This window comes from Camarhynchus parvulus, chromosome 3 (assembly GCF_901933205.1).
Source record: "Camarhynchus parvulus chromosome 3, STF_HiC, whole genome shotgun sequence".
In the NCBI taxonomy this organism is placed as follows: Eukaryota; Metazoa; Chordata; class Aves; order Passeriformes; family Thraupidae; genus Camarhynchus; species Camarhynchus parvulus.
This window is the reverse complement of record NC_044573.1, coordinates 13352000-13377577: the sequence shown is the minus strand read 5'-3', so window position 1 is coordinate 13377577 and position 25578 is coordinate 13352000. Positions and strand designations below refer to the sequence as shown.

General features: G+C 48.3%; 1 protein-coding gene across 1 annotated transcript; it reads left to right on the top strand.

The window, feature by feature from the left end:
• The first annotated feature begins 933 nt into the window (after positions 1-933).
• Positions 934-23689, top strand: ARHGEF33 (Rho guanine nucleotide exchange factor 33). Its single transcript, XM_030946025.1, has 15 exons — positions 934-955; positions 4244-4293; positions 9626-9790; positions 11389-11510; positions 12349-12491; positions 13497-13556; positions 14166-14381; positions 14998-15127; positions 15854-15986; positions 16738-16821; positions 17570-17653; positions 18378-18526; positions 19414-19572; positions 21234-21987; positions 23544-23689. Exons 1-15 carry the CDS (start codon positions 934-936, stop codon positions 23679-23681), a joined length of 2409 nt encoding a protein of 802 aa, XP_030801885.1. The 3' UTR covers positions 23682-23689.
• The last annotated feature ends 1889 nt before the right edge of the window (positions 23690-25578 follow it).

Here is a 25578-nt window from a genome sequence, read left to right as displayed (position 1 = left end):
ATTTTCTATGGTGCTGACTAATTTAAATTGGGAGCAAAGTTTTAACAACTTTGCTAGTGAAGTTGAATTTATAAGTCTGTTTTGCTCAGAGACACACACTTAAATACCTTGTCCTCAAAACTTCTAGAGAGATTTAGCTACTTTAAAAACAACTCGCATTCTTGTCATTCTCTAGAATACCTAATACCAAAAAAAGAAATTTTTTTACCACGGGATTGGCTTGGGCACAGCATCATGCCCTGTTGTCCCTGGTTCCCACAGAGGCCACACCTCTGCACACCGAGGTGCCTTGCAGCACTCCTGTGTCTCCCAGTCAGGGAGGCTGTGGATAGAGAGAGCAGATACAGCAGGACAAGTGCCTCCTAAAGTGCTAGCAGAACTGTGCAGCAGCATTCTGAAGGCAGTATTTCTGTGGCCCAAACACAGGTCTGACGCAGATTTTGGGTGACTGGTTGCCTAGCAAAAAGCTGTCTCTTGGATGCAGAACACTCGTGCAAGGTGTTCGTGTGCTGTTCAAACTAGAGCATATTTTGATTCAGTGTTCATACAGGAAGTATCTTGCTGAGAAAACCTTCTCTGTGGGACTACCTAGAATCTTTTAGTCACCTATCCATGGAAGCACAGATGGCCTTGGGCTGGGAGGGAAGTATTTGTATCAGCATCCACTCTGTGGAGGCACTGTGAAGCCAAACAGATCTTTAGGATGCTCCATTCTCTCTCAAATCCCTCCTCCTTTCTCTGTTGTCTGAACTTTGAGCAGCTCTGCTCAATAAACCCTTTCTGCATCTTTCTGCACTCAGGGTTCAGATCAGCTGACCCAGCCCAGGGCTCACATGTGGGCAGCTCTAAGCCATGGGATGTTCCCAGTGACCAGCCAGAGCCCTCCCGAGTGAGGACAGCAGTCCCTGCGAGGACGCACAGCCCATAGCAGCCATGGACACAAACAAACACGAAGGTAAAGCATCCTCTTATTTCACTTCTTGCTCGTATGAAAGGCAGCAAGAGAGAAACATGCTCTCATAGGAACTGTCTGCTGGCCACCAGCCAGGCCCTGAGAGCGCCTCTCAACCATGGCAGCTGTGGGCAAATGTTCAGTACTTTCAGTTCTTAGAAATATCTGGGGATTGGCATTTTTATTTCTTATTTTAGAACCATCTCCCTCTCCTCACTGGAAAATACTCCTGTGGCATATGTAATGTCCAACCTGAGAAGTCATTCCTTTTCTTGCCTCGTGCCCCACTTCTGCCTTAGGATGTAGAGAGACTTCTGACTGTCCAAAGCTGTGTTTTACATGAGGGTGCTGTGATGAGGATCTGCTTCTCTCCCCCATGTGCTTTGTAGGGAGGGGTTCTTGTTTGTACCGGTGCCACGACACAGATATCTGCACCAATCCCAATCTTGCAAGCACCAGGATGTATCCAGGCCACATTGCTTGCATGCAATCAGTCCTTGCTAAGGTTGGCTGCATTATAGAAAGTCTGCAAAGCTCAAATCCAGGGTTTTAGTGGTTATTGACTTCTTTCAGAGGAATGTGGTACTTGCTTTCCACCCCAAACCCCTTGCATTGTGCTTTGCCTTGCTACCTCAGAGGCACTGTGTCCATATGGTGAGGAACTCTTGGAACTATGAGCAGGGGGAGCAGCTCTAGGAGTGTCCACAGATGTCAGCTCAGGAGGGAGACTGGACCACTTCTTTCCCTCTTAAAAGGTGCTTGGTGGTGCCACTATTTATGACATAGTTATCAGAAAAGTTAATTTCTCTATTATTATTATGATTATTCTAATTTGATGAAATTAGGTCTATGTACCTAGGCCCTTACACTACAGCAGGCTGAAAAGGAAATTATCTCAGGGATTTTTTCCAATTAATTGTTATGCCCTCATGGGCTGCAGATATTCACTGCAGAAACTGGGAGATGCACAAAGTCCCTTGTTTCCCACAGTGAGACTGTGAGAAGCCTCCTCTGCTTCAGCTCTTTGCAGTGACTTTATAGAAATGATCTGGGTTTTGACTGGGTACATTCAGAGAGTGCTTGTGGCAAAGGTGGAAGTAAAGTCACAGTAGCAATGATCCTCTCCCCAGTTCCAGTCTCACTCAGGAGCAGTTCCTCACTTTTAGTAAATCCAAGGACATTACAGACTGATGCACAATCAAATCCACATGAAAGATCCCTACAGATCTCTGCAGGACATGGCTCAGGCCCTCTGTGTTATGTATCAGATTAAAAGACACTCAAAGAAAATTTGAGGAGACTCTTGTTTGCTGTGCTATGCTTCTACCTGACACCTCCAGTCCTTCACAGAGCTCTGCACTCAATACACTCACCCATGTTGTAAAAACAGCATCTCCTTGTCCTCCCAGCACCTGGTCTGTGTTGTACTATTAATTCAGAAATATGTCCTCTTGCTCTCTTTGAGTCAGTCCTTGCTATCCCCCAACAAGAGCCCAACAGAACTGGCATGGGCCTCAGTTTCCATGATTCAGGAGAGTCATTGTACACACAGCCCCAGCTCCAGGCATCAGGAGAAACTTCTGGCCAAAGGTCAGTTCCTAATTCATGTGGTTGCAGAGAAAATCTGGAAAAAAAGAACCAGAAAGGCCAAAGCTGAAGATGAAAACAACCTGTAATTTAAAAATTGAAATGTGGGACTTGGTGCAGGCTGGCTGATGAGTTCTGACCCCAAACAGCTGGCAGTCTGCAGTCATAGTCACTTGTCCCAGTCAGCCTGCTGCTTCTTGTTTCCCCTAGGAGGGAGCATGAGAGGATATCCCCAGAGGCTCAGTGTCTGACCCAGCTACTCAACCCCACAGCTGAGAGAGCCACTAGCTCGGGCAGGAAGTGGCACATGGGCAGAGAGGAGCCCACAGCCTCTCAGCCTCTCCCTTCTGCAATTCACTGGGGAATTTGCTCGAGTTCCTCTGAATCAGGACAAATCCTAGAGACCAGAACAGGGCCATTTCATAGGTGTCCTTGCTGGTAACCCACATTCCCCCTCAGGGGTAAAGAAAATCAGAATGGAGCTATGCCTTGTATAGCTCTGACTTCCAGGCTTCAACTTTCCACTGGCTGACTGTGCAGAGTCCTCCCTGCTTTTCCAGCCTCTGCAGGACTGCATTTCCGTGGTCCTAAAGGCCCAGGTTGGAAAAGCACCAAGCATCTGTAGCCAGCATGGAAAGAAGGAGCTTGGCTTCCCCTGGAGTTGGGCATGGAGTTATTGGTCGTGTCTGTGACTTAACAGCAGAGATGAGTGAGGCAAATCCTTGGAGGCAAGGGAAAACCCATCTGGTGAAGTGGCATTCCCAAGGGGAGGCAATCCAGATGAGGAACAGAGTAGCATGGTGTTTTCTGGGAGTGAGATCCAGCTAGGGAGCCTGATGGAGGGAATAACACCAAGGCCATTGGACTGCAATTGCCTCAAAGGGCAACGGCAGCACAGCCAGAGGTGATTTCTGTTGGACAACTGAAAGTTTTCTCACAATACAGTTGGACTACATGACCTTAAAAAGGTCCCTTCCAACTCAAATGATTCCATGATTCTAGGGTTAATGCCTAGAGATAATGTCTCTGCAGTGTCCAAAATACTTCTGCAAAATAGATATAGTCTCCTCCATCAGCTAAGTCTGTTTCAGCAATGTTAAGTTGCACAAGATCAGCTGGGATCACCATCCCACAAACCCCCAGGAATGACAAAACCAATGAAAAGGTGTAATTTTGGGAGGTTAGAAAAGACATCACTAGTGCTTGGACTGCACTGTGACAAAATAAAACTTAAAATATACAGATAAGGTATTTTGCCTTTTGTGGAGGTAATAGAAATATGTACAGATATAGCAGAGGACAAAATTGACCGTTTCAGTAGAGAAACAGATCAGTAATGCTTTGGGACAAAAAAAAACCCCAAAAGTCGTGTTATCTAAGGCTGGTACACAGAACTACACTTCACAAGGAGCAACTTAGTCCTAATTGCACATACAAGCTTTCTCACTTCCTTGCATGGATCAACACTGGCCAGACAAAGGACAGCAAATAAGGTGAATTTAACATCTGAATTTAGGTGAGTCATTCCTATTTTATAATTGCAGTTTATTTTACAAACGATATGGTGTTCAGACCTCCTAAAGTGAGACCTGAGTCCTTTAAAACTGATTTGCTCCTCAAGAGGGACTTCAAACCCTCTGTTCCAGTTATTTATAGCAGCCATTATAAGTCATTTTAATTGACTGAAGTTCTTTATTCCCACAGGAGGGACTGAAAGTGTGCCTGTGAGTACCCCTGCAACACAGATTTCCCAGGTAAAGATGAGCAAAATGCCCTAAATAACTCCAAGAGTTTAAAGAGTTACTAATATATAAACAGTAGTTAAAAGCTAAATTAAGTTGAAGGAAAAATGTAGGCATTTACAAGAAACATGGCAACCAAAATGTGCACACTGCATGAATAAATATCATACATCTTGGGCCTCATCTTAAAAGACCTGTCAGTAAAATTTGCTCACAACCAGTTGTATTTAGACAGGTGATTTGTGAGCTCAGCTAATTAAGCAGCTGACATCATTAGCACCAACTAGAGAATGTCAATTTACTGGGCTGGGGCGAGATTTCATGACTGAGCTTTGATGAGCTTTCAGCAAACCTCATGAACTGTCCCAGGAGCAATGATCTGTTGACTGACATGGGCCAGGGGTGTCTTATGCAGCTGGGGCTCGAGTCTTCTGTGGGGCTTTGGGTTATCCTGGCAGCCTCCCAGCTCCTCAGACCATGGAGTGCTCTTGCCTGTTAATCCAGAGCAGCCAGAGTGTTGAGTCTTTCTGCATGTCTTTGTCTGGCCTCCCAGCTAGAAACACAGGTGATCAGTTCCTCCTGAACTCTGTGCCTTGTCTTTGGGCTAACATTTTTGCTGCAATTGGACACCACAGATGCTGTAAGGTTGTCTATGACCACAGCCCAAGGAGTATCCGTCCTGTAAGATGCAGTTTTAGCCTTTCCACAGTGATGTTTCCTACTCATTTCCAGTCTGCAGGAAATGTGACAGAGTTTTAAGCACTTTAATCCCTGGTCTGGTTCAATATGGAACTGTAATCTGAGAGAGGAAACATACCCCTGAAGTGGAAATCCAGACTATTTGAGACCTCCCTTGTCACCATTGCAACACTAATGTCTGTAATTGCGTGCAAGTGCACCCTGGCAAGTGGAGAAGGCACTGCTTTCCATGAGCTACCCAGCACTTCTGTCATCTCATCTTCTTTTCCCATCAGAGAGCTCCAGGGGTCCAGCACAGTGCATCCAACATGCACCTGGGACTGTGTGCTGGAAACACCAAGCACACATGTGGCTTTCCAGCTGACATGTGGGTACCTTCATGAGTCCTTACATGTCAGTCACCAGCTGGCTCTTCCCTTCTGCTTCAGCAAAGGCCCTGTGGACGATGCACTTACCAAAAGGGGCTGCAGAGATGTGGAACAAGGGCTGATGAGTACTTGCAGCTCCCTTTAAGTCATCCTTCTCTTCTGTACTTACTCTGCTGCTCTGACTGTATGCCTACCATCCTTGCCTAGGAATATATATGCTGGATATACTCCTAGGACCAGCTTCTTTACCACTGTAAATGACTGCAGCCCTGCTGCTTTCCTGCTGTGAGGCACTGCAAGCCTTCCTAATGCTTGGCTGTAGGAGTGCTGCCCTTGAGCACAGGAGTTAGTGGCTGTTCTAAAAATTACTTGTTTCCTGGTAAAAGCATGCATCATACAACTCAGAAAACCAGATCCAGGGCTTGTGTCAAACACTGGATTTTGTGCCAGATTGGTTTCAAGCAGTGTCCTCAGGCAGCCCTCTTTTGAGATACAATGTCTATTTACTTCTTCAGAGCAGCCCCAAAAGATGTGCAGTGATGGACAGTAGATAAGCTGGGGAAGCACCACAGACAGGACTCCTTCATGGCCACCGAAGGTTCTGCTCTTTTCAAGGATATATTTATAATAGCAGAATTGTTCTGTGCAGTATTTCTTTATCATGAGCCTGTTTTCTCCTGCTTTTGACAGGCTCCAGCTCAAGGTCCCAGACAGCAGGTCCTGTTCTAGTGTAGGACTGAGGCAGCTGCCACGGGTGCAGATGCAAATGTCCATCCCTGTGGAGACAGGGCCCTGGATAGCCTGGCCAGTGCTGGGGGAACCTGTGGGGACACAGCTACTCAGAGAAGGCAGGGCTCCCTCTCATCCTTTCAGTGGCAGCCAGGACAGTGATCCAGCTCACCAAGGCTCTGCTGCCCTCTTTCCATCCCACTCCCTCCTTCCGTAAACCATCTCCATCTGCTGTCCACAACCATCCTCCCTGGGCTGCCTCAAAGCCTGATCAAATCTTTAGGCTGCAAGGACTGTTGTTATTTTTTACAAATGTCTCAAATTGCTGGCACCCACCAAGAGAGAGGGGGGAGACTCTGCAGTTTTGGTGGCTTGGCTCCAGGAAGCAGCATCAGTCCTGTGCACCCTTTGTGAATAGCATGGCTTTTCCACACAGAGCTGAAAAACATCAGGGCAGCAGGTGAAATAGGAGTCATGGGGCCCAAGAAAGACATACCTACAGACACATGGCACTGGATGCCTCACTGCTTTACTTTGACAGGTTTGAGGGCCACAGTCCAAAGGCAGATGGGCGCTGAAATCTGTACCTGGTGCTGAATTATTTAGATGCCTAAATGCTTTTTTTGAACAGTTGTTGGACAGGTTTGAAGGACTCCCTATGACTGTGCAGATTCATTTATCCTGTAGGCATTAATTAATTCAAGTTATTGTTTCTTAAATTCCACAACTTAAATGTTAAATTACATCTTTACTGCCATGAATAAGTGAGCCAGGGCAACACATTATGGTTTAACTGTTGCTGTATTACACAATCTGTCTTTTTTGGTATGTGTTGCACTTAGAAACACAGAGTTGGCTTGACTTTCCAGAGGGTCACAAACCTGTGAAGTACCTCTCTAGTCCTGTAGGCATAGATCATCCCTGTGGAGACAGAGCCCTGTCACTTGGCCAAGACATGGGCAGGGCCTGATACCTCTATGGCTTCTATCTGTTTTAACAGCTTATGGGATTTAAAGGATGGTTCTCTACAGCTTGCTTTTAGAAATGAGCTCAAACTAAAATCCACAGCTACACCATGCTTGGCAAGAGTTTAAAGATAACGTGCTGTTCCTGTACCACTTCACTTGATTTTGGATCAACTCTGCATCCAATGCAACAAGAATGTATTTCCCTCTATGCTAACCCTGACCTGCTCAGGGTTTCAGCACTTCTTGTTCCATCAGACAAGCTGCGTGGCTGGTTGGTGTTTCTGGCTGCATTCATCCCTCAAGCAGCAACACAAGGATGCATTTCAGTCTCTGAAACAGCCACTGCAAGCTGCATGGGGCTGAGGAAGGATATATGGGGCAGGATAGACTCTGGCTGGGCTCTGGAGCACTGAGATGGATACACAAAGAAACTAAGCTAGCACTGTCACCACAAAAGCAGAGATTGGCCAAAAGCAAATACCAAAATAACTGGTCACTGTCTGCTCTTAGATGCAGAGGATATTTTGTCCAGGCTCTAATCCAAGTCTTTCCTTATGTTGGCTGAACTCTGCTTTCATAGAGTGTTTCAGTGCCCATGGACACCAAATTCTCTGCAGTGGTCCACTTTTGCTGATGCTTTGCAGCTTTTCTTACTCTGAAACCTCAAGATCAGCAATGATTCCCACCCCTATACCCTTCAAAGAATCTCTGTAGTTTACCCCCTTTCAAGAAGCATCTGAGAAGGAGATGGTCAGGCTTGTGGGCAGAAATATTTCATTTTCAGCTTATTCTCCCCAGACCATGTTATCTCCAGGGCCAGCTCCAGGACTGCTCCACTGGTAGCAAGACTTGGGGCTGTGATATCTCCATCCTGAAGCAGATCTCTAAAATGGATAGCATAGGTTAGAATGGAATAGATATTCCAGTTGGAAGGGACAGATCTTGCAAATGAACCCTTTTCACTTGGAGGGCAGTGTGTGATGCCCAGCCCTGATGCAGGCTGGCTGACAGACTGTGCCTGGGCCATGTCAGCTCAGGGGGAAAGTGTGTCCTTAAGCACCTGTGAGCAGGGATGGGAATATTAATATTTTGCACAGTCACAGGACTTTATAACCCTCCCTCCCCCTTCTCCAGGCACATATGTTAGGATGTGTGATGACGCCACGATCATCTGGGCTGAGATATCAGCAGCAGTGTGGTCATTGTCTGCCCTAAGCAGCCCCTCTGACCCTTCAGGCTACATGCACAGGTCACAGGGTGACACTGTGGCCAGGAGGGGTGGGGGAAAGTGTTCAGCCAAGGAGTGTGGAGCTCCATCTGGCTTGGGGACTCAGGGTTTCATCCTGATGGAGGAAGATGTCGTCAGCCTCCTGCTCCCCTCTGCACTGTCCCAGTGCCTGTGGTTCCTGTCAGTCCTACCCAGGCACTCTGGAAATGTGTGTCCAGGCAGCTCAGAGTGGGGGCTGTGGGGTGAGTGCTGGGGATGGCAGGCAGACATCCTCTGTAAAGACACTGCCAGCCTTGACCAGAGGAGGCTGGTGCGTGCCATTGCCCCGAGGTATCGGAAGCCATCTCTGCTCCATTTGCAGGACTCAAGCGCCTGAGTTCCCGGGGTGGCTCTCCGCTTACCAGCAGTGCTCCCGCTTTGGACTCAGTTTATAACCAGATGTTAGGCCGCATTTCTGTTGTAAAGGTAAAAACCTCTGTGCCGAAGCGCCTTGGGCCGCGACCTCGCTGTGGGCTTTGTGCAGGCAGCACGAGCCTCGCTCACAGCACTGGGGCAGAGTCAGGCTCACCAGCCCGAGCTGCTCCCAAGAGGGCATTCCCTGCTTAGCTCTGTGCCAGCCGCTGATCCCCCTCACTGCCCACCTCCACACCTGCCTTGTCTGCTTGCTCTGCCAGCCTGGCTTGCCCCAGTCCATCTCCTGCTTCACCCAGCTATCACTGCCTGCCTCCAGCTTAGGTGGTGAGCACCAGGGCCTCTAGGGACAGAAAACAGAGAGAGCGGGCACAGCGTCACTATATGCCAGAGGAAAACCTCCTGTTGCCTCCCCAGCACAAGTTAGAGCTGCCTCCTTCCATGGAAAGGGCCCGTGGCAAAGGACAGAGCTTCTCCACAGCCCTTGGAGAGCGAGGGGTTAGACCTGTGTGGGGAGAGTACCAGCCCCACGTGTGGGAGGAGGACTTGCTCAAAACCGGACACGTTCTTGATTGCTCAGCTGCTTTGGAGATTAATAATCTGGCTGCTGTTATTGCAAACCTTCTTGGCATGTTTCAGACTGTCCTCTCCTACTACAGGCTGACAGTCTGCAAACTGCCAGGGAGCCTGGAAAAACTCAAAAAGTTTTTAAAAATAGTCTGAAAAAGGGCACATTGATTGCCCAAGACAAACACCTCCTACTCTGTACCAAGGCTGCAGCAGGGGCCAAACCTCTCCCCATGTTTCCCAGCCATGAAAGGAGGAGGAGAAAGAGGACAGCACCTTACAGGATGGGTTACACCCAGCCTTTGTGACCCTGGGGACACAAACACCTGAGCCTGGGAGGCGGGACTGAACCCCCCTGTTTGTGGTTGCTGTAGTTGCAGGCATTGGCCTCTGAGCTGAAGGCGGGTTTCACAGAAGCAATGCAGGAGCTGTCACGCATCCAGCATGGAGAGTATGCCCTGGAAGAGAAGGTCAAGAGCTGCCGCTGTGCCATGGAAGAGAAGGTGGCTGAGATGAAGAATTCCCTCAACACATTCAAGGTAGGAGTGTGACCTGTGGGGAGCTGCATGCTTTCCACATGAGCTTGCCTGGCAGAGGGAAGCATTCTCCTGCCTCCATCAGGCAGGGAGCACCCCTGTTTGCAAAGAAAATGAGTGAGCAATTGTTTTGGATACACCTGGGGTACTTCCTTTGGCTTTGGGTCTCCCATCACTGCTCCAACTCACAAGTATCCCACACTCTGGCCTATTTAGCCTTCTTGACTGGCCATGAGGCTGTGCTGAGACTTACCTGGGCACAAAGCAGCCCTTGCTCTGGGCTGCACATGCCATAGGTTTATGGCCTGCTCACAGGCTACTGCTGGGCCACAGTCCCGCACCTCTCCCTGGGTCAGGTCTCCTGCATTTCCTGCAGGAACCAAAGCCACTGGGGAGCAGCAAATTAACACAAAACCCTAAAAGCCTTTTGAAGTCACATTTCCACATGGCTGGGAGGAAGTGCAGCCTGGTTTGATCTGGCCCAAGAGGATAAAGACAAAGGGCTGGAGAGACAGCCTAGCAAGAAGGCTTGATGTACACTTTAGACCAGCCAGTGTCTCCATGCAGAAACTGGATGATGAGGTAGGCAGAGGAACTTTTTTATAGTTTTTATTGCAAAATTTCCCCAGGGGTGTTTGCTGAGTCAATAAAACCTCGTGAAGCTAAAGAGGGCTGCTTACTGACAAAGCCCATTACTAACCCTGTGACAGAGAGACAGATGGCACCAGGCAAAAGGAGCCCTTGGTGCCAGATGAGCAAGGAAGACAACAAAAAGGGCAAGGGCATATGGGAGAGGTCTCAGAGCAACCAGACACAGGGTTCCCCAGGACATTGTCATAGGGGAAAAGGGGATTTAAAATGCAGATACAAAGAATTATGCAAGCAACAAAAGGGGCAAAGGCTGCTCTCTCTCTGCCTCATGCCCATGTTGGCTATTCAACCACTGAGCTCCCAGTGAAGTCACCTCCTTGCTTGGGGGAAATCTTTTGATTTACATGAAACTCTTGAGTATTCCTCCTCAATCCTGCTGCTCACACTCATGGAACCTGCAGGAACTTCATGCATCAGAGCCTTACATCTGAGTAAGGCTTGGCTGAAACTGCTTGAGGGAGGATACGGAGGGCCTCATTTCCTTAGGAAACCAGGCTAAAAGGGCAGATCCATGGCCTGATTGGCAAAAGCTTGTACATGTGAATGCTCACACTGGGATCTGAACCAGGTGCAACATGTGAATACACATGCTGGAAAACTGCAGAGGGAAATGTGCTCCCTAAGGCCCGCCTCCAAATGCCATTAAGGGCAGGAGTCCTCCCAGTGCTTTCAGCTGGTGGTGGATGAAGCCCTGAGTCTCATCTCCCACCAGTGCCTTGGTCATGTGGCACCACACTGGCTTGGGTGAGTGGCCTGTAGAATTGAGGATCACCACGTTGTGCACAGCACGTGTCACACATGCTGGCCTTGCAAAGGAAGAGTGTCTAATCACAGAGCCACTCCCCAGAGCACCCTGCAGCACCTTCTGTGCACACCAGCCATCACTCAGAGCTGTGCCACGTAAGGCTGATGGGCACCCTGGCAATGCTGTGCTTTTGCCTGTTTCTCAGGAGGAGCTCAGCGATGCAAAGTCAATGATTGAAGAAATCAGTGCCAAGCAGGAGGAAATGCAACAGAAAATTGAGCAGCTGCAGCAAGAGAAGCGGCGGGAATCACGGAAAATGAAAGCTAAGTAAGGGTCCAAACTCCATGGTCCTCAAAATGCTAATTAGCAGTGGTGTCCATTTTGTTCCTTTCTGTATAGCATAATTTCTTAGTTTTTTTCCTGGCTGGATGTGTGTATCAACCCTGTTTATGACCAGAAATGCTACACTTCACCCCAGGCTCTTAGACACACACCCCACAGAGCAATGACAGAAGAAAAGTGCTAACACCTCACTGTGATTCCAACAGCAAAACAGCCCCCAGCAGCTCCCTGGAGAGCCAGGGCCTGGTGGAACAGAGACCCACTAAAGACATGCTGGGGCTGTTGAAAGTCAGAAGCCTCTACCATTCCATTCAGACAACAGCACTGCAATTTCCCCTTCCAAGCTTGCAGGACTCAAAGGGCTCCTGATGGTGCAGTCCTGCTCTGCTTTCCTGTCAACAGCCTTTTCTCCTCTGAGCAGAGTCAGGGAATGTTCTCACACTGATGCTGTGATGAAGCAGACACTTGTCCAGCTTGCTCCTAATTAGCCTCCTTCTGAAAAGAGAGTTTTGATCATGAGTCTATACAGCTGCCTTTATGCAAACACTTTGCAAATCTAGGCTAGCCCCTCAGCTAATTAAGCTATTTAATTAGATTAAATATGCTCTGCAAAATAATAGATCTGAAATAACCTTCTCCTGTAGCCAGTGGAAGTTATTTCCAGAACACTGTTCATGAACTGCCAATTCCATCAAAGCCAGCTCCTTTCCTGGTCTCTGCTAGAGTTGTCCTATTTCTGACAGTGTTGGCCACAAATGTAGTGTAGGAGCTTCACCTGTAGCATTCAGACTTTCCAAGCACCTCGTTCTTTGTGTTTGTACAGGAGAGCACAGAAGGATGACCACGGGTCACAGACAGTGCCAACACCTCTCCAGGGCAGCCCGTTTCGATCCATCAACCTCCCAGAACCTGTGCTGATCAATGAAGATTTTACAAGTCTTTTACACAACGTGACTTATGAAAAAGGTAAGAAACAGAATAGGCAAATGCAGTGCCTTCCTCAGGATAAAAATCAGAAAAAGATCACTGGGGTAACCTGGGTTCAGGAAGTATTTGCTCTGCAAACACTGTCTCAACAGCCATTTCTTGCCTCCTCCAAGGAGAGGGATACAGGCTGGATCTTCATTTCTGTAGTGACAGTGGCACAGATACAGAACCAAATGGGGGCTCGATAAAAATCCTGGTTTTGTTTCTGTGTGAGGGAGCAGGGCACAGGAAGGAGGATCACACCTTGATGAAGAAAACACTGGTCAACTGCCAAACACTTGGAAGTTGGAATCAAAGAAAAGGACACAGACCAGAACCTTTCGTTCTAGTCTGGGGGGTCTAAGCTGGTCTATCACTCTCTTGCTGTTCAGATAGGAAGATAATAAAAACATATTCATTAAAAATGTCAACAAAGGCAGAGATGAGATGAAAACCATATGCTGTTTTCTACTCTGTTTTGCCCAGAACCTGTCAGTTGTGGCCCTCCTCTGCCCTATGCTCTGAGGTGGCATGTCAGCTCTCTCCCTCACACCCCTCTTGCACAACCACCTTTCTCACCCACTTCTCCCACTGCTCTTTTCTTTCCAGTCTCATCCCTCTGCTCTTCAATTAGCTCCTTTCCACTCAAAACATCACTCCTGTCTCTGTGTCAGGTCTCCATCCTCTTTCTTCTGCGTGGAGTATCCTCTACCCAACCTGCACCTGCATGCCAGGAGAAGCCAAGACTGCTCACATTCCCCTGCAGTCACGCACCACTGAGCACAGCAGGGATCCCACATTATCTGTCTGCAAGGGTTACTGAAACACAGACTTTATGACAAGAGCCCAGCAGAAAAGATCCTCCTTACAGGAGAGTCCACAGGGGTGTTTTCATAGCAAAACTCTGAAAGACTGGAGGATTTTACCCTAGTGACAGGGCTTGGCAGGAAGAAGCAAGCTCTGCAGTTGCCTTCTGTTGCTAAAGTTCCCTTTGTTCTTCAACAGTGTCTGACACCAGGATCATGCCCATGGGAGAAGGAGGTGTGAAGGTCATAGCAGGCCCAGGTAATAAAATATCAAGCATCAAAAGACAGCAGGACAATGATTTAATTAGAGTGCTTGCTTAACTGCTCTGAAGAAATGCTTTCAGGGAAGGCATTTCACAGGGATGTCTTTCACTCTGCCCTGTACCTCCATTTTCCTACTTGCAGCTGAGATATGAGGGCAAACCTGTGTCCCTGAAGTGTCTCTGGTGGTCAGTGCCAAGGATTTGGCAGAGAAAGCCTTTCTACTATTGCTTTCTTAGATTCTAAGTGCTTTTGCAGAAAGGAAGAACTGAAGCTTCCTGATGTGACGAAGAATAGTGAGAGCACCACTTTTCCCACTTGGGAAGAGAAGGTGTTTCTGCTTCTCTAATGTATGTCTAATTTTAGATCTTATTTGGCTTGAAAATAAATGCTGGAAGAGTGCAAACCTTGTTCTGCTGAAGAGCTCACCAACTGCACTTCCTTTGCAAATTAACTCTACAAGGCTACAGCTCTTGTGAAGCACAAAGAATGCTCCAAATTCACCTTCCAGTGCTTCAAATGGATGGGAACACAGCTGCTTGCTGCAGCATAACCTATCAGAGAGATGCTGAGATGTCAGAGTCCATAGAGCTGTCTGTCATTGCAGGAGCAGCCATAGAGACAGATGACAGCCTCAAGCCTTCCCTGGCAACAGAGGGGCAGTCAAAAATGCATCTGCCATCAACAGTATGGAAGCAGCCCAAGGACACCAAGGACTGGGGAGATGAATACATTTCCAAAGAGCAACCGGAGAGAGGGAAAGACATGGGCCAAAGCAGATACAGCTCAGCAGACAACATAATATGTGAACCCTCTTTGGCTGGTAAGGAGTAGAAAACTCTGGCTAGAGGCTCAAAGCTGTTGTGAGCTGGCTGGTGATCAGCATCCATGGAGGGAGACACACAGGCCAGTTTCTGCTGCTGGGGGGAATCTCTCAGGGCCTCACACTCCAAGACCTCTGGCCCTTGTATTTGTTGGGCTGTGTCACTGACAGAACCACTCTGTACCCAGGACAGCCCTTCTCCTTTCCAAGACCTGCCAGGTTCAGAGTAATGATGGGATTGCAGCAGAGTAGCTGCTTAAGTGGGTGAAAAATACAACTGCTCATTCTGCAGGGTTTCTTCAGGATGGGAAACCCTGATATGAGTTGTTTTGCCTTTGATTGCTTGTTTTGTTATTCTTAGAAAAATTTTGTATTCATAGGGGGAAATACATCTGCTTTGGAGCTTTCTTAGCAAACTGAGGCACTGGTAATGGCTGGGGCATGCTGTAGCATCAGGGTGGAGTTTTACATTTTCGGTAAAGACACAAAAAGATGAGACATTGATATAATTTTTAAACAAGTTTCTTCTTTCATGGTCCCTTCACCAGTCTAACATGCAGCTGTCCTTGAGGGTAGTATTTTCTTATTTTTAAACTTAACCCTTATCTTCTGGAAGCCAAAAGGCAGAATATCGCCTTGGAGCTGTTGGAGTCAGAAAGGAAGTATGTCATCAACCTTTCCCTCATCCTGAAGATCAAGGCCACGCTGCAAGGGCCAGATGTGAAAAGAAGCACCAAAGAGAGAAGGTATTTGATGTAATGTGCTCTCTGTCTTTTGGAGAGTTTTCTTCAGTCAATATTACTTCTGCATTATCCCCTCACAAAATTTTCTTACATCCACACAGAAATCTTTGAACACTTAGTTTATTTCTAGTTGAAAACTGGAGGCACTGGAGGTTTTTGCAGTCATTAAAGACATTCCTGCCTGTCCCTTGCATCTTGTCCACCATCTTTCTGATTCTGGGTGAAATCAACGTGAAGTGGCAGAAAGGCAGTAGCACATTTTGACCAGCTCTGCATCAGTGGGTTGTATTGTAAAAGGGCCTGACAAATGGGACAAGACAGAAAGCTGGGGAGCTCTCCTCCAAGCTCTCAGTGGGATGGCTCAGGGCCATAGTCCTGCATCATCAGCCACTGCAGCATTGCCTGGGGCTTTTTAGTGCTGCTAATTCTGGTCAGCTACTCAATGCATTGCAAGGAAAGCCTAAGGAGCTTTCAAAACACTTTTATTAATAGCCAGCTGGAGAGAGTACTTGCATGTACACAGCAGCCAAAACAGGACCCTCTGATGCAGCCAGGGCTCCAGCCACAGGAGTCAGTAACACCTGTGCTATTGCAGCAATAATAGGTGCAGTCAGTATTACATATGCAAGGCTGTGCTGACCACTCAGGAATGCCCACTTCAGAAGATTTCAGTTATTAGGGATGAGGTTTTGCTCTGTGTAACCAGTCTGATTTGGTCTCTCCCATCAGCTTTTTCCCCAACTCTTTGCGGTTCCTGGTGCAGCAGCACGTGGATTTACTGCACGCTCTCCAGGAGAGAGTCCTGAGCTGGCCACGACAAGGGATCCTAGGAGACATCTTCCTGAAGCTGACAAATGATGAGGTATGTTAAAAACCTCTCCAGAATCTTCTGTCATGTTTCATTAAGTTTTATTGAGGTACAGGTAGACCAAGACACCTTGAACAGAGGGGCTGTGCTGTGCAGCTGTGGCCTGAAGGGCAAGGCCTTTCAGAAACCCCCTTGGAGCACAGTCCTGGGCCATGGCAGCCCCTCTGGTGTTCAGGGATCCCATATGCCAGACCCACCTGTGGGCAAGCAGCCCCATAGCACAGCTCCATAAACTACATGGGACCCAAACCTGCTTGCAGGAGCCACAGGTGAGCCTTGACAGCTTGAATGGCTGTATTTCCAGTGAGGGTGTGAAAAGAGAGGGGTTCTGATGCTCCCCTGCCCCAATACACCTTGCTCAGAGTTCTGACAAGCAGGTGGGCAGGCACAGGCCCACATGGTTTGTTGCACCCACTTCTGTTGCCCTGGTGAGCAGCAGGGATGTGTAAAAACTCATCTGATACTTTATAAATTTTAAGAATCTTAGATAACAAGAGCTTCTTACTGTCCAGCCTCTTGACCCCTCCCCACGTGCAGTAAAGCTTTACATACTGTGCTCAACAGCTGAACACATTTTATAAAACAGACTTTCCTGAAAAGTTCCAAGCCCTGAAGGAGTGAAACAGCAGCTCTGCTGCATCAGTGACCTTCCAGCAGTGGTGGTGGGGAATTAACAGTTTGGTTGGTTCTGTGACCAAAAATCCCTGTTAAGTTTGTGTGTTCTTTTCTCTTTCTCTTTTGTAAGAATAATTTTCTGGACTACTACGTTGCTTACCTGAGGGACCTGCCAGAATGCATCTCTCTGATCCATGTGGTGATCCTGAAAGAGGTAAACTTCCTTCCTGCCTGCTTCCCAGCACGTAATGGCAACATGCAAGCCTGGATCTCCTCCTGTTATGCCTGCCCATGACAGGACTCTCCTGCCAATCCCCTTGCTCTGTTTCCTGGAGGTTGCCGTGGCTGACTGGCACCTACAAAAGGCAGCTTTGACACCTTCCTCACTGTCTGAAACCAAAGCAGCTTTTCTGCTGTGCCATGAAACAACGTCTCAGATTAAACCTCCCAAAAGCTTGCCTATGCATGTGCTATCCAGACCTTTTCCAGGAACTGTCTCCTGGAAAATGGAGGACTCACCCAAACAGAGGGATTGAGTCCTTTATAGAGAAAAGAGTCTTCATTTTCAGCTTCATCTATTTGGGTCTGGATTCTTGGTTTAAACTTAGAAAGTTAAATATAAAGGTAGTTTAAAGTGCAGTAACCTAACCCCATTTGCTTGCTTCCAATATATTTTAATTTAGAAGTCAATCTCATTTTTTTCAATTAATTTGAGCCTAAACTTCATTCTGAGCAACAATGTTTTCTTGGAGTTTCACTGAAATTTAACTAGTGCACTTTCAATGTGCCTTCCTACTTTACTAGGCTGAGTGTCCCTGGTAGATAATCCCCAACCTAAAAGCTTGGTGTGCCCCTGTGAAGTAACTCCTTACAGCACAACTACTCATTAAACCACAGAACCATCTGGAAAGAGATGTGTCTTATGGGTGGAAAAGACTCTTAAGTCACTTTCTCTATTTCAGGTAGAAGAAGAAATCAAGTCTGATCTCTACATTCTGTTCTTTCATATAGTCCAGCGAATCCCTGAATACCTTATTCATCTACAGGTAGGGCCCCAGGATGGAAACTGTGCTGTTGAACTCTAATCACATCAGGTGACTTTTGACTCAGAGCTGGTATTTGGGCCTGTACAGGTACAGGGTCCTGACAAACACAGTGCATTCTTTGAATTAAAAAAAAAAATTAAAGGGAAAGCCAGCTAACAATAGGTTAAGTTTCATCTTTTTCACATGAGGCTTGCTTATATTTGCCAGTTTCTCCAATTGGCCTGCCAGAAACAGCTTTTGTCCCCTGGGAAGCCAAAGGCTCTGCTGTCTGCTGCTCTGGGAAAACAGGAGGCCAGAGATGGAACACATCTGAGAGTGCTCCTAGGGCCCAACAACCTGTCCTATAGAGAGATGGCTGATAAAAAAGAGTTTTGGTTCACAGAAGGCTTATCTGAATTGTACTGGAACATTTCAGACAAGGCAAATGCACAGAAAGCAAGTCCTAGAAAATCAAAACATTGGTTTATTCACTCTAAGCTAAACTCGACCAGTGCATCACCCACCCATCCCGTGATTACATTTACAGTGGTTCCTTGTGCATTTGCACTGAGCTAGTGGGAGGCAGGCCCCATCCAAGTCCCTCAGGAACTCATGGTGCCTAGCAAAGCTCCCCCAGGGCACTGCCATGAGCACTCCAGAGCCCTAATCCATGGTTCCAATAGTGCCTTCTCCCCAGAAAGGGTCAGGACAGCCTCCCAACAGCCTGCTCTCCTCTGTGCCCCAGAATGTCCTGAAGTTCACGGAGCAAGAGCACCCTGACTATTACCTGCTGCTGGTGTGCGTGCAGCGCCTCCGCGTTTTCATCTCACACTACAGCCTCCTCTTCCAGTGCAACGAAGACCTGCTGATACAGAAGAGGAAAAAGCTGAAGAAGTAAGCACAACATCAGCTCATTCTCTCTGTCATCAGGGAAGGGAGGGGTGGGGGAATTCTGGCAAACAGGGGGTTTAGGTCCAGGCAAGATCAACAGGCACATTGCTCTGTTGAAACAAAACAAAGCCCTTTGCATCTGAGTGCTGGAGAAGAACCACTACTGGCATTTGCCCTCCAAACTGAGATCAGACTTGGGATGGGCCCTTCTGCTTAACTCTGAGTATGAAAGAAAAATCACTTCTAAGTCCTTCTAAATAAAGCAGCCACATGTTTCATGGAATCATTTGATTTCTTAAGCTGGTGGCAAAGTCACTCCCCAGTGGGAAAACACATGGGGATTTAGCTCTGGCAGCTCCAGGCCCTGGTGAGGGTGAGGACTGTTTCCCTTATGGGCTGAGACTCCAAAAGAATGATGTTATTTTTCTGGGGGAGGAGGTAGGAGAAACAAAAGCCTCCCATAACCTGTTTGAGTTGAACTATGACAGAAATTAACCTGAATGTAGATTCTCAAGTTGCAGTTCAGAATAATTCCTTGAAATCAAGGCTTTTTAGTAAAATCAGAATCTGGTTGCCTTTGTTCTTTGTGATGATTTACCCGAGTAGGACAAGATCAAACTTCAAGGGAAGCTTCCAAGTATGGAGGGTGGTAAAGGGCTGGAGCAGATTGCTGGGGAGGGACTGCAATCAGGAGAGGTGATAAGAACACCACAGAAAGCAGGATGCCCTGCTGGCTGGAGCAGAATAGGTGGAACAGGCTCTTCCTTGGGGTGGGCAGAGGTGAACAGGAATATTAAGGTCCCTCCCAGTCCTGTTTTCTGTGATTCTACATGCTCGTGCTCATTCGCTGCCTTATTTCTTAGCCCGACGATGGATTTCTCCTCCCTCAGGTCATCCCTGGTGAAGCTGTACAAAGGTCTCACCTCCCAGTGCACAAGCCAGGAGGTTTCTCCAACACCCAGTGCAGCATCAATGCGGGACAGTGGGATCCACACTGAAGAGGCCATCCAGTCATTCCCAGCAGCACCTTCTTCTGGCACAACCACCCCGTAAGCCTGTTGTCCTTGTGGGCAGTTTTCAAAGTAGGCTGAAAATTCTCTCCTCACCCACAGCATGCCAGTGACACCAGGCAGCTACAGGCTGTAATTTCCAAAACCACTCCTTGTATATGGATAGAGACATGGAGGGCTGGCTCCATCCTGCTATCCCCTGCTGTGTGGTTTACAAGCAGGGGATGTTTCAGAGCTCTAGCCAGGACTGCCTGCTAAGGCAGTACGTGAGGGAGGACCTGAATTTGTTTAGGCCTGACAGTGGTGTGCACAATAACACTCTGCATTATTCACTGTCAACATTACAAGAGCTGGGAAACAGGACCAAGATCTCAGAGCAGGGAAAAAAAATACTTTTCCACACAGCATATAATGGAATGATGTGATTTGCTATCACAAGCTACAAGTACAAAATGGGTTCAAAAAGACACAAGACTAAGTCAAGACAGACAGGGTTACTGGTAACACCTGGAAATCTTCACAGAATCAGAAAATATTCTGAGTTGGAAAGGACAAGAATCATTGAGTCCAACTCCTGGCCCTACACAGAACCATCCTCAAGAGTCACACAGTGTGCCTGATAGCTTTGTGCAAACACCTCTCGAACTCTGTCAGGCTGGTGCTGTGACCACTGTTTTGGGGAGCTTGTTCAGTGCCCAACTACCCCCTGGGTGAAGAAACTTTTCCTAATATCCAACCTAAACCTCCCCTGACACAACTCCAAGCCTCAGGTCCTCAGGTCCTGTCACTGGTCACCAGAGAGAAGAGATCCATGCCTGCCCCTCTGCTGTCCCTCATAAGGAAGCTGCAAACTGCAATGAGGTCTCCCCTCAGTCTCCTCCAGGCTGAACAGACCAAGTGTCCTCAGCCACTCCTAATACAGTTCCCCTTTGGCCATTTCCAGCCTGACAGGTGCCAAATGAGATAATGATCAGAGAAGCACTCTAGACGTACCTTTATTCTTATGCCAGCAATTTGTGGCCATTGTGCTTTCTTATCTCATTTGATACTAACAAGAGTTTGGCTGCATCATTCCCAGTCCCCCTCTGTTAGCAGTGTTATAGATCAGTCCTTAGCCTCCTTCTCCCCAGACTGCCCAAGCCAATCTCCTTCCTCTCACACACAGATTGCTCCAGGGCTCCACCTTGGTAGCCTCAGCTGGCACCACCCCCACATGCATCCTGAGCTGAAGGGTAGGAGCCCTCCAAGTACTCCTGACACATTTTGGGGACAGAGTCACTTTACCCATGAGAGAAACCCAGTCCACCTGAAAAGACAACCAGACCACAGGAAAGTGAGGCACAGCTCCTACATTACAGAGAGGGAAGGAAAGTTAGAATCTAAAATACACATAAGCAGGAGAGAGATGGAGCAGTTGGCTTCTCATTTTATGCTGTAAAATACAAAAGTTAGACAAAGCTACTGGATAAGCAGTTCTGTGTCTCCAAATTTGGTCTTCCTAACCAGCCAGGCCATTTCTGTAAGAGACACCTACTTCTGTTACTGTTCTCCAAGACAGGAGAGTACCTTTTGGCCATAAAATCAACACAACAGGGCTGGGGGAGTGGAGGGGTGGGGGGAATTTGTCATGCTGTCTCTGTCATCCTTTAGTATTCCACTTCTGTCTGTTTTTTTGTTTTGGTTTGGTTTTTATTTCGAAGGCATTTGATGCCGCAGATGAAGAAACCGCAGCCGACAGTGATGGAGAACATCCAGGCTGTAAAGCCCCCTGACTGGGAGATGGAAAGCAGAAAACACGAGAGGCCAGAGAACATCCTTGCCTCCTCTCAGCTGACAGAGCAGGAACTCAAGGCCTTGACAGCCCCCCTGCAATCCATCCCCGAAATGGAGTACGAAGCGCCGCCGGCTGATGCGGTGGGGAACACCGAGAGAGCCATCAGAACCTCCGTGGAACTGCTGCAGGATGCCAGGAACTTTGCACCAAGCTATGAAGAGTTTGACTACCCTGGGGAGGTTTTCACCATGCCAGGCCCCTACGAAGATGACACCTTCCAAAACCTTGCTCTCTTTGAAAACTGCTCCCCGGCCTCTTCCGAGTCCAGCTTGGATATTTGCTTCCTTAGGCCTGTGAACTTCACCTCAGAACCAGAGAGGACAGACCATGCCTTGCAGCCACTGCCTAAGAGCTGCACTCCCGTGAGCAGCAGCACCTACAAGCGTGAGATGTTCCACAGCAAAGGGAAGCAGCTGAGCAGGTCCCTGAAGGAGCTGCCGCGCAGCGCGGAGGGCGTGAGCACCAGACTCTACAGCACACGGAGCAGCAGTGGGAGCCGTCTGCAGCAGAAGCAGGACAGGAATGTTCAGCCTCACATGATCTCAGCCTCATCCCGAAGCTCCCAAAGGAGCTACTTCCCCCCACAGAGAGGAGCGGGTGAAAAACCGAGCTTTTTGGAAGTAAGGAGGCTTAAATAGGAGGAGGAAAAAAAGTGGCACATGGTGCAGCAGCAGGAGGAGAAAGATCTGAGATACAGTTAGAGTAGAACATGCCAAAACAGCTTTCAAGCCCACACATTCCAAGACCTCAATTGCTCGTTTTCACACACATCTTCCCCAGGGACAAGCACAGGTTGAGGCGCACAGCTGGCTGAGCTAGAACACCTTTGAGACAAGGTAGCCTCTTGTGTGTCTCCACTGTCACTGAGCTTCCCCCTCCAGGTGAATGTTCTGAGCAGGTCACAAAGTTTACACAAAGCTGTTCAAAATTAGTGCTGTGGTTGGCACCCAGTTAAACAGGTGCCTTTCCACCTGCTGTGAGGAGTGCTGGGTAAGTGCTGGATAAGTCCTGCCAGTGTAAACCAGCATGACTTGGCCAAGCTCAGCCCATTTACACCAGCAGGGATCTGGTCCATAGATTTTGTTTCACCTGTATTTTTTGCCTGGATTGTACAGACCTAGGCCAAACTCTGTGTGAGAAGAGTCAGAGCCCAGCAACCGTGTCCCTCAGATGGGACATGGCAAACAGCAGTGTAACCCTTCAGGGACACCAGGTCCTGCAGGAGCAATGTTTCTGTAGCTTGCAGTGACTGTTCAGAGTCAGCTTTGGGCTGTCACAGCCAAGGAAGAGGAGGCCAAGGGTGCTCTGAGGTGCTTAGATAGGAGGCTGTAGATGCAGATGATGTAATATAGGTTCCAACAGCCTGACTGAAAAGGCAGCAAGGAAGCTTCAAAAGAAAAGAAAAAAAAGCCTAGTGAGTGAAGGAGGTGGTAGAAGGTTGAACAGGGGAGATGAGGCAGAGGGAAGAGCCATGGGGACACAGGCACCCCAGGGAAAGGGGATGATGAGCTCTTTGGCACTCAACTGCACAGAACTAAGGCCCGCAGCAGGGTGCAGATGTGGAGCTTGTCCAGAACTGCAGGACATGTTCTCCCCCACAGTGCAAAGTGCAGTGGTGGGCAGAATTGGAGAAAAGGGTCTTGTCCAGAGTCTTGCTGAGAGGAGCTTGGCACTCTCCCAAAAGAGGGACAGCACTTTTAGTGGCACATTTACCACAAGGTGTGTGTGCTAATGAAGCCTTTTGCCCCAGAGATATAAAACCATGCATCAGCAAAGCCAGTAGAAGAGTTTTTCACATTTCATCACTGCTCCAAAGCCTGATGCCTCCCTGCTCTAGGGGAGAAAGGAGAGGGTGGGAAGTTCTTCCAACTGCCCAAGCTGGCTTGCTCTCTCACTGGCAAAAGAAGCTAATGAGCTTCTCCTAAACAAAAAGCTTAGCAAGAAAGGCTCCAGTTCCTTCTAACAATGCTTATCCTTCTATTCCTCTGTCACTGCCTCAGCCCTAGAGCCAGGAACAAGCTCTCTGCAGAGGTACCAGTGTTGCTTCCCAGCCTTGTCAGCACCTCCTCACCCACCAGGTCCCTCCTAGCACAGAGAGAGAGAGAAATAGAAAGAGAGAGAAGGGAACAAGAATGTGAGGTTTCAAATGCTGGTTAAATTGTCTTTTCCCTTTTAGGAGCTCCATGCAGAAGACAACACCAGGTTCTGCCAGAAGGATGACAATGAGCAAACATCCTTCAGCGACCACAACCCGCGGCACGAGCCCAAGGGGGGGTTCCGGAGCTCCTTCCGCAAGCTCTTCAAAAAGAAATAAGCAGCCCCAAGAGAGGCAGGCCACAGCCAAAGCACAGCAGTGCTTCCCCAGGTCCCCGGGGGTGGAGACAGACAGCAAGGCCCCAGGATCCCCCTGGCTAACACAGAGGGTGGAGGGTGGGGGAGAGGAGACTCTCACAACTGCCTTACAAATGCATCCTGCTCTTCCTAGCACAGGGCAGGGCCAGGCTTTGGGTTGCAGTGGAGCTCAACCAGCAGGTCAAATAAGCACAGGAACTTGCTAGCTTTCATCTCTACCTGACTGAACTTCCCTCCGTTTTGGAAAACTTTGGCTGAACCCTAATATCTTCTCCTCCCCCTCATCCCCCAAAACTGCTTGATTTGCCATACATCTTTGCTCTTCCAAACTCAAGGCAGGTCTTATTTGGCCTCAACCACAACAGAAAGGTTACCTTTGCAGCCCTGGCATCCTGGCCAGAAGTCTAAAATTCCCTTCTTTCCTCTACTTTCCAAAAATACCACCATCAAAGATGCATTCCAGGAGGCCAGCTCGCATTACCCAGGTGGTTTGAGAAGGTCTAAGAAGCATCAGCTGAAGCACCTGAGCATTGCACTGCCTAATCAGCAACATCCTTTCTTTTGGATTTCCATCACTCACCAAAATCCTATTTCACCTTTTATGTGAATGCTGTTTTCCTGAATTGTGTCCTGCTGTAGGAATCACTGCTTCTGCTCTCAGAATCGCCTGCGTCTCCAGGCAGGCTGGGCCCAAGGCCTGCCACAAGAGAGACTCTTCTCCACCTTATCCCCAGTGTGGATCAGTGCAGACACTGGTAGTACCAAACAGTGTCCTGGCTCCTGGTCTACAACACACCTGGAATACACTTTGCTAACTCTTTGGCCTGACCCATCACGTGCAGCTTTGGGAAGGTTTTTCCAGCTAAAAATTGAGGCACTAGTGCAGGAAAGTTGATGGTGCACCATGTTCAGAGCCATAGCCCTCCTTCTTGTGCAAGGAGAGATCAACGAGGCCAGGCACAGGCCACCCTCCTCACACCTGGACGTGACAAACCCTCAGTTCCAGATCTCTGCAGAGGACTGAGAGAAGCTCTGCTGTGATACCCGTGTCACACACCAGCAGCAAGAGCACCACGGGCTCAGTGGGTGACCAGTGCAGTCCTGGTGAGCTCTGGTGCCACCTGAAGCTGGGACATTCTGAGGGCAGTTTCAAGAGCAACTGTGGTTTTATCACCTTGTTTTGACACACCTGGGACTCTGGTCTGTTCAAAGGACAGCTTCATCTTAAAAAGTTGTGAACTGTCTCCATGGGGCCAAGAGCAATGCCTTGGGGGAATCCTGTGAGACTGGGGGCTTGGGACTCCCCGCATCAGCACAAGGGTGGTTGGTTTTGGGGCCAAGAGAAGAGCACCCACCATGCTGCAGGGCTCTCCTGGCTGTGGTGTCAGGACAGGGAGCTCAGAGCACGTGTCCATGGATGCAGTGGCCAATACCTGCTGCAGATGCAGGGCCCAGAGCTCTCCAGTGCTGACTGACCTGCACCTACCATCTGCTTTTCCTCCTCTGCTGGAGGCAGAGGGGTGTGTGTGTGAAAAGGGCTATCCAGACAGACAAAACCCATCCTTTACTGCAATCAAGGTTTTCCCAACATTTCAAGAATGTGACCAAGCAAAACCCCAAAGATTAAAATGTTTTAGCTGGTCCCTCTCCCACAGATTTTAATGAAACAAAGATCCACTTCTCCTCCTTACAAAAAGGAAAGAAGTAGCATACTTTCCTCCCCTAGCTTTTGGAAACTACTCTGGGAAGATTTTTTTAATGTAAGGCTTTTAATGGCAAAAAAATCCCCTTCCATCTCCTAACCGTTCCCTCACATCCTCATAAAATTACAAATTCCACGTCCCTTTCCAGTCAGGACT

Bases quoted from the DNA above. Each gene is read 5' to 3' on its own strand.
- ARHGEF33 (XM_030946025.1), top strand. From the start codon at position 934: ATGGACACAAACAAACACGAAG. The intron at 956-4,243 runs GTAAAGCATCCT...TTATTCCCACAG, and splicing joins GGACACAAACAAACACGAAG to GAGGGACTGAAAGTGTGCCT. The intron at 14,382-14,997 runs GTAAGGAGTAGA...ATCTTCTGGAAG, and splicing joins ATGTGAACCCTCTTTGGCTG to CCAAAAGGCAGAATATCGCC.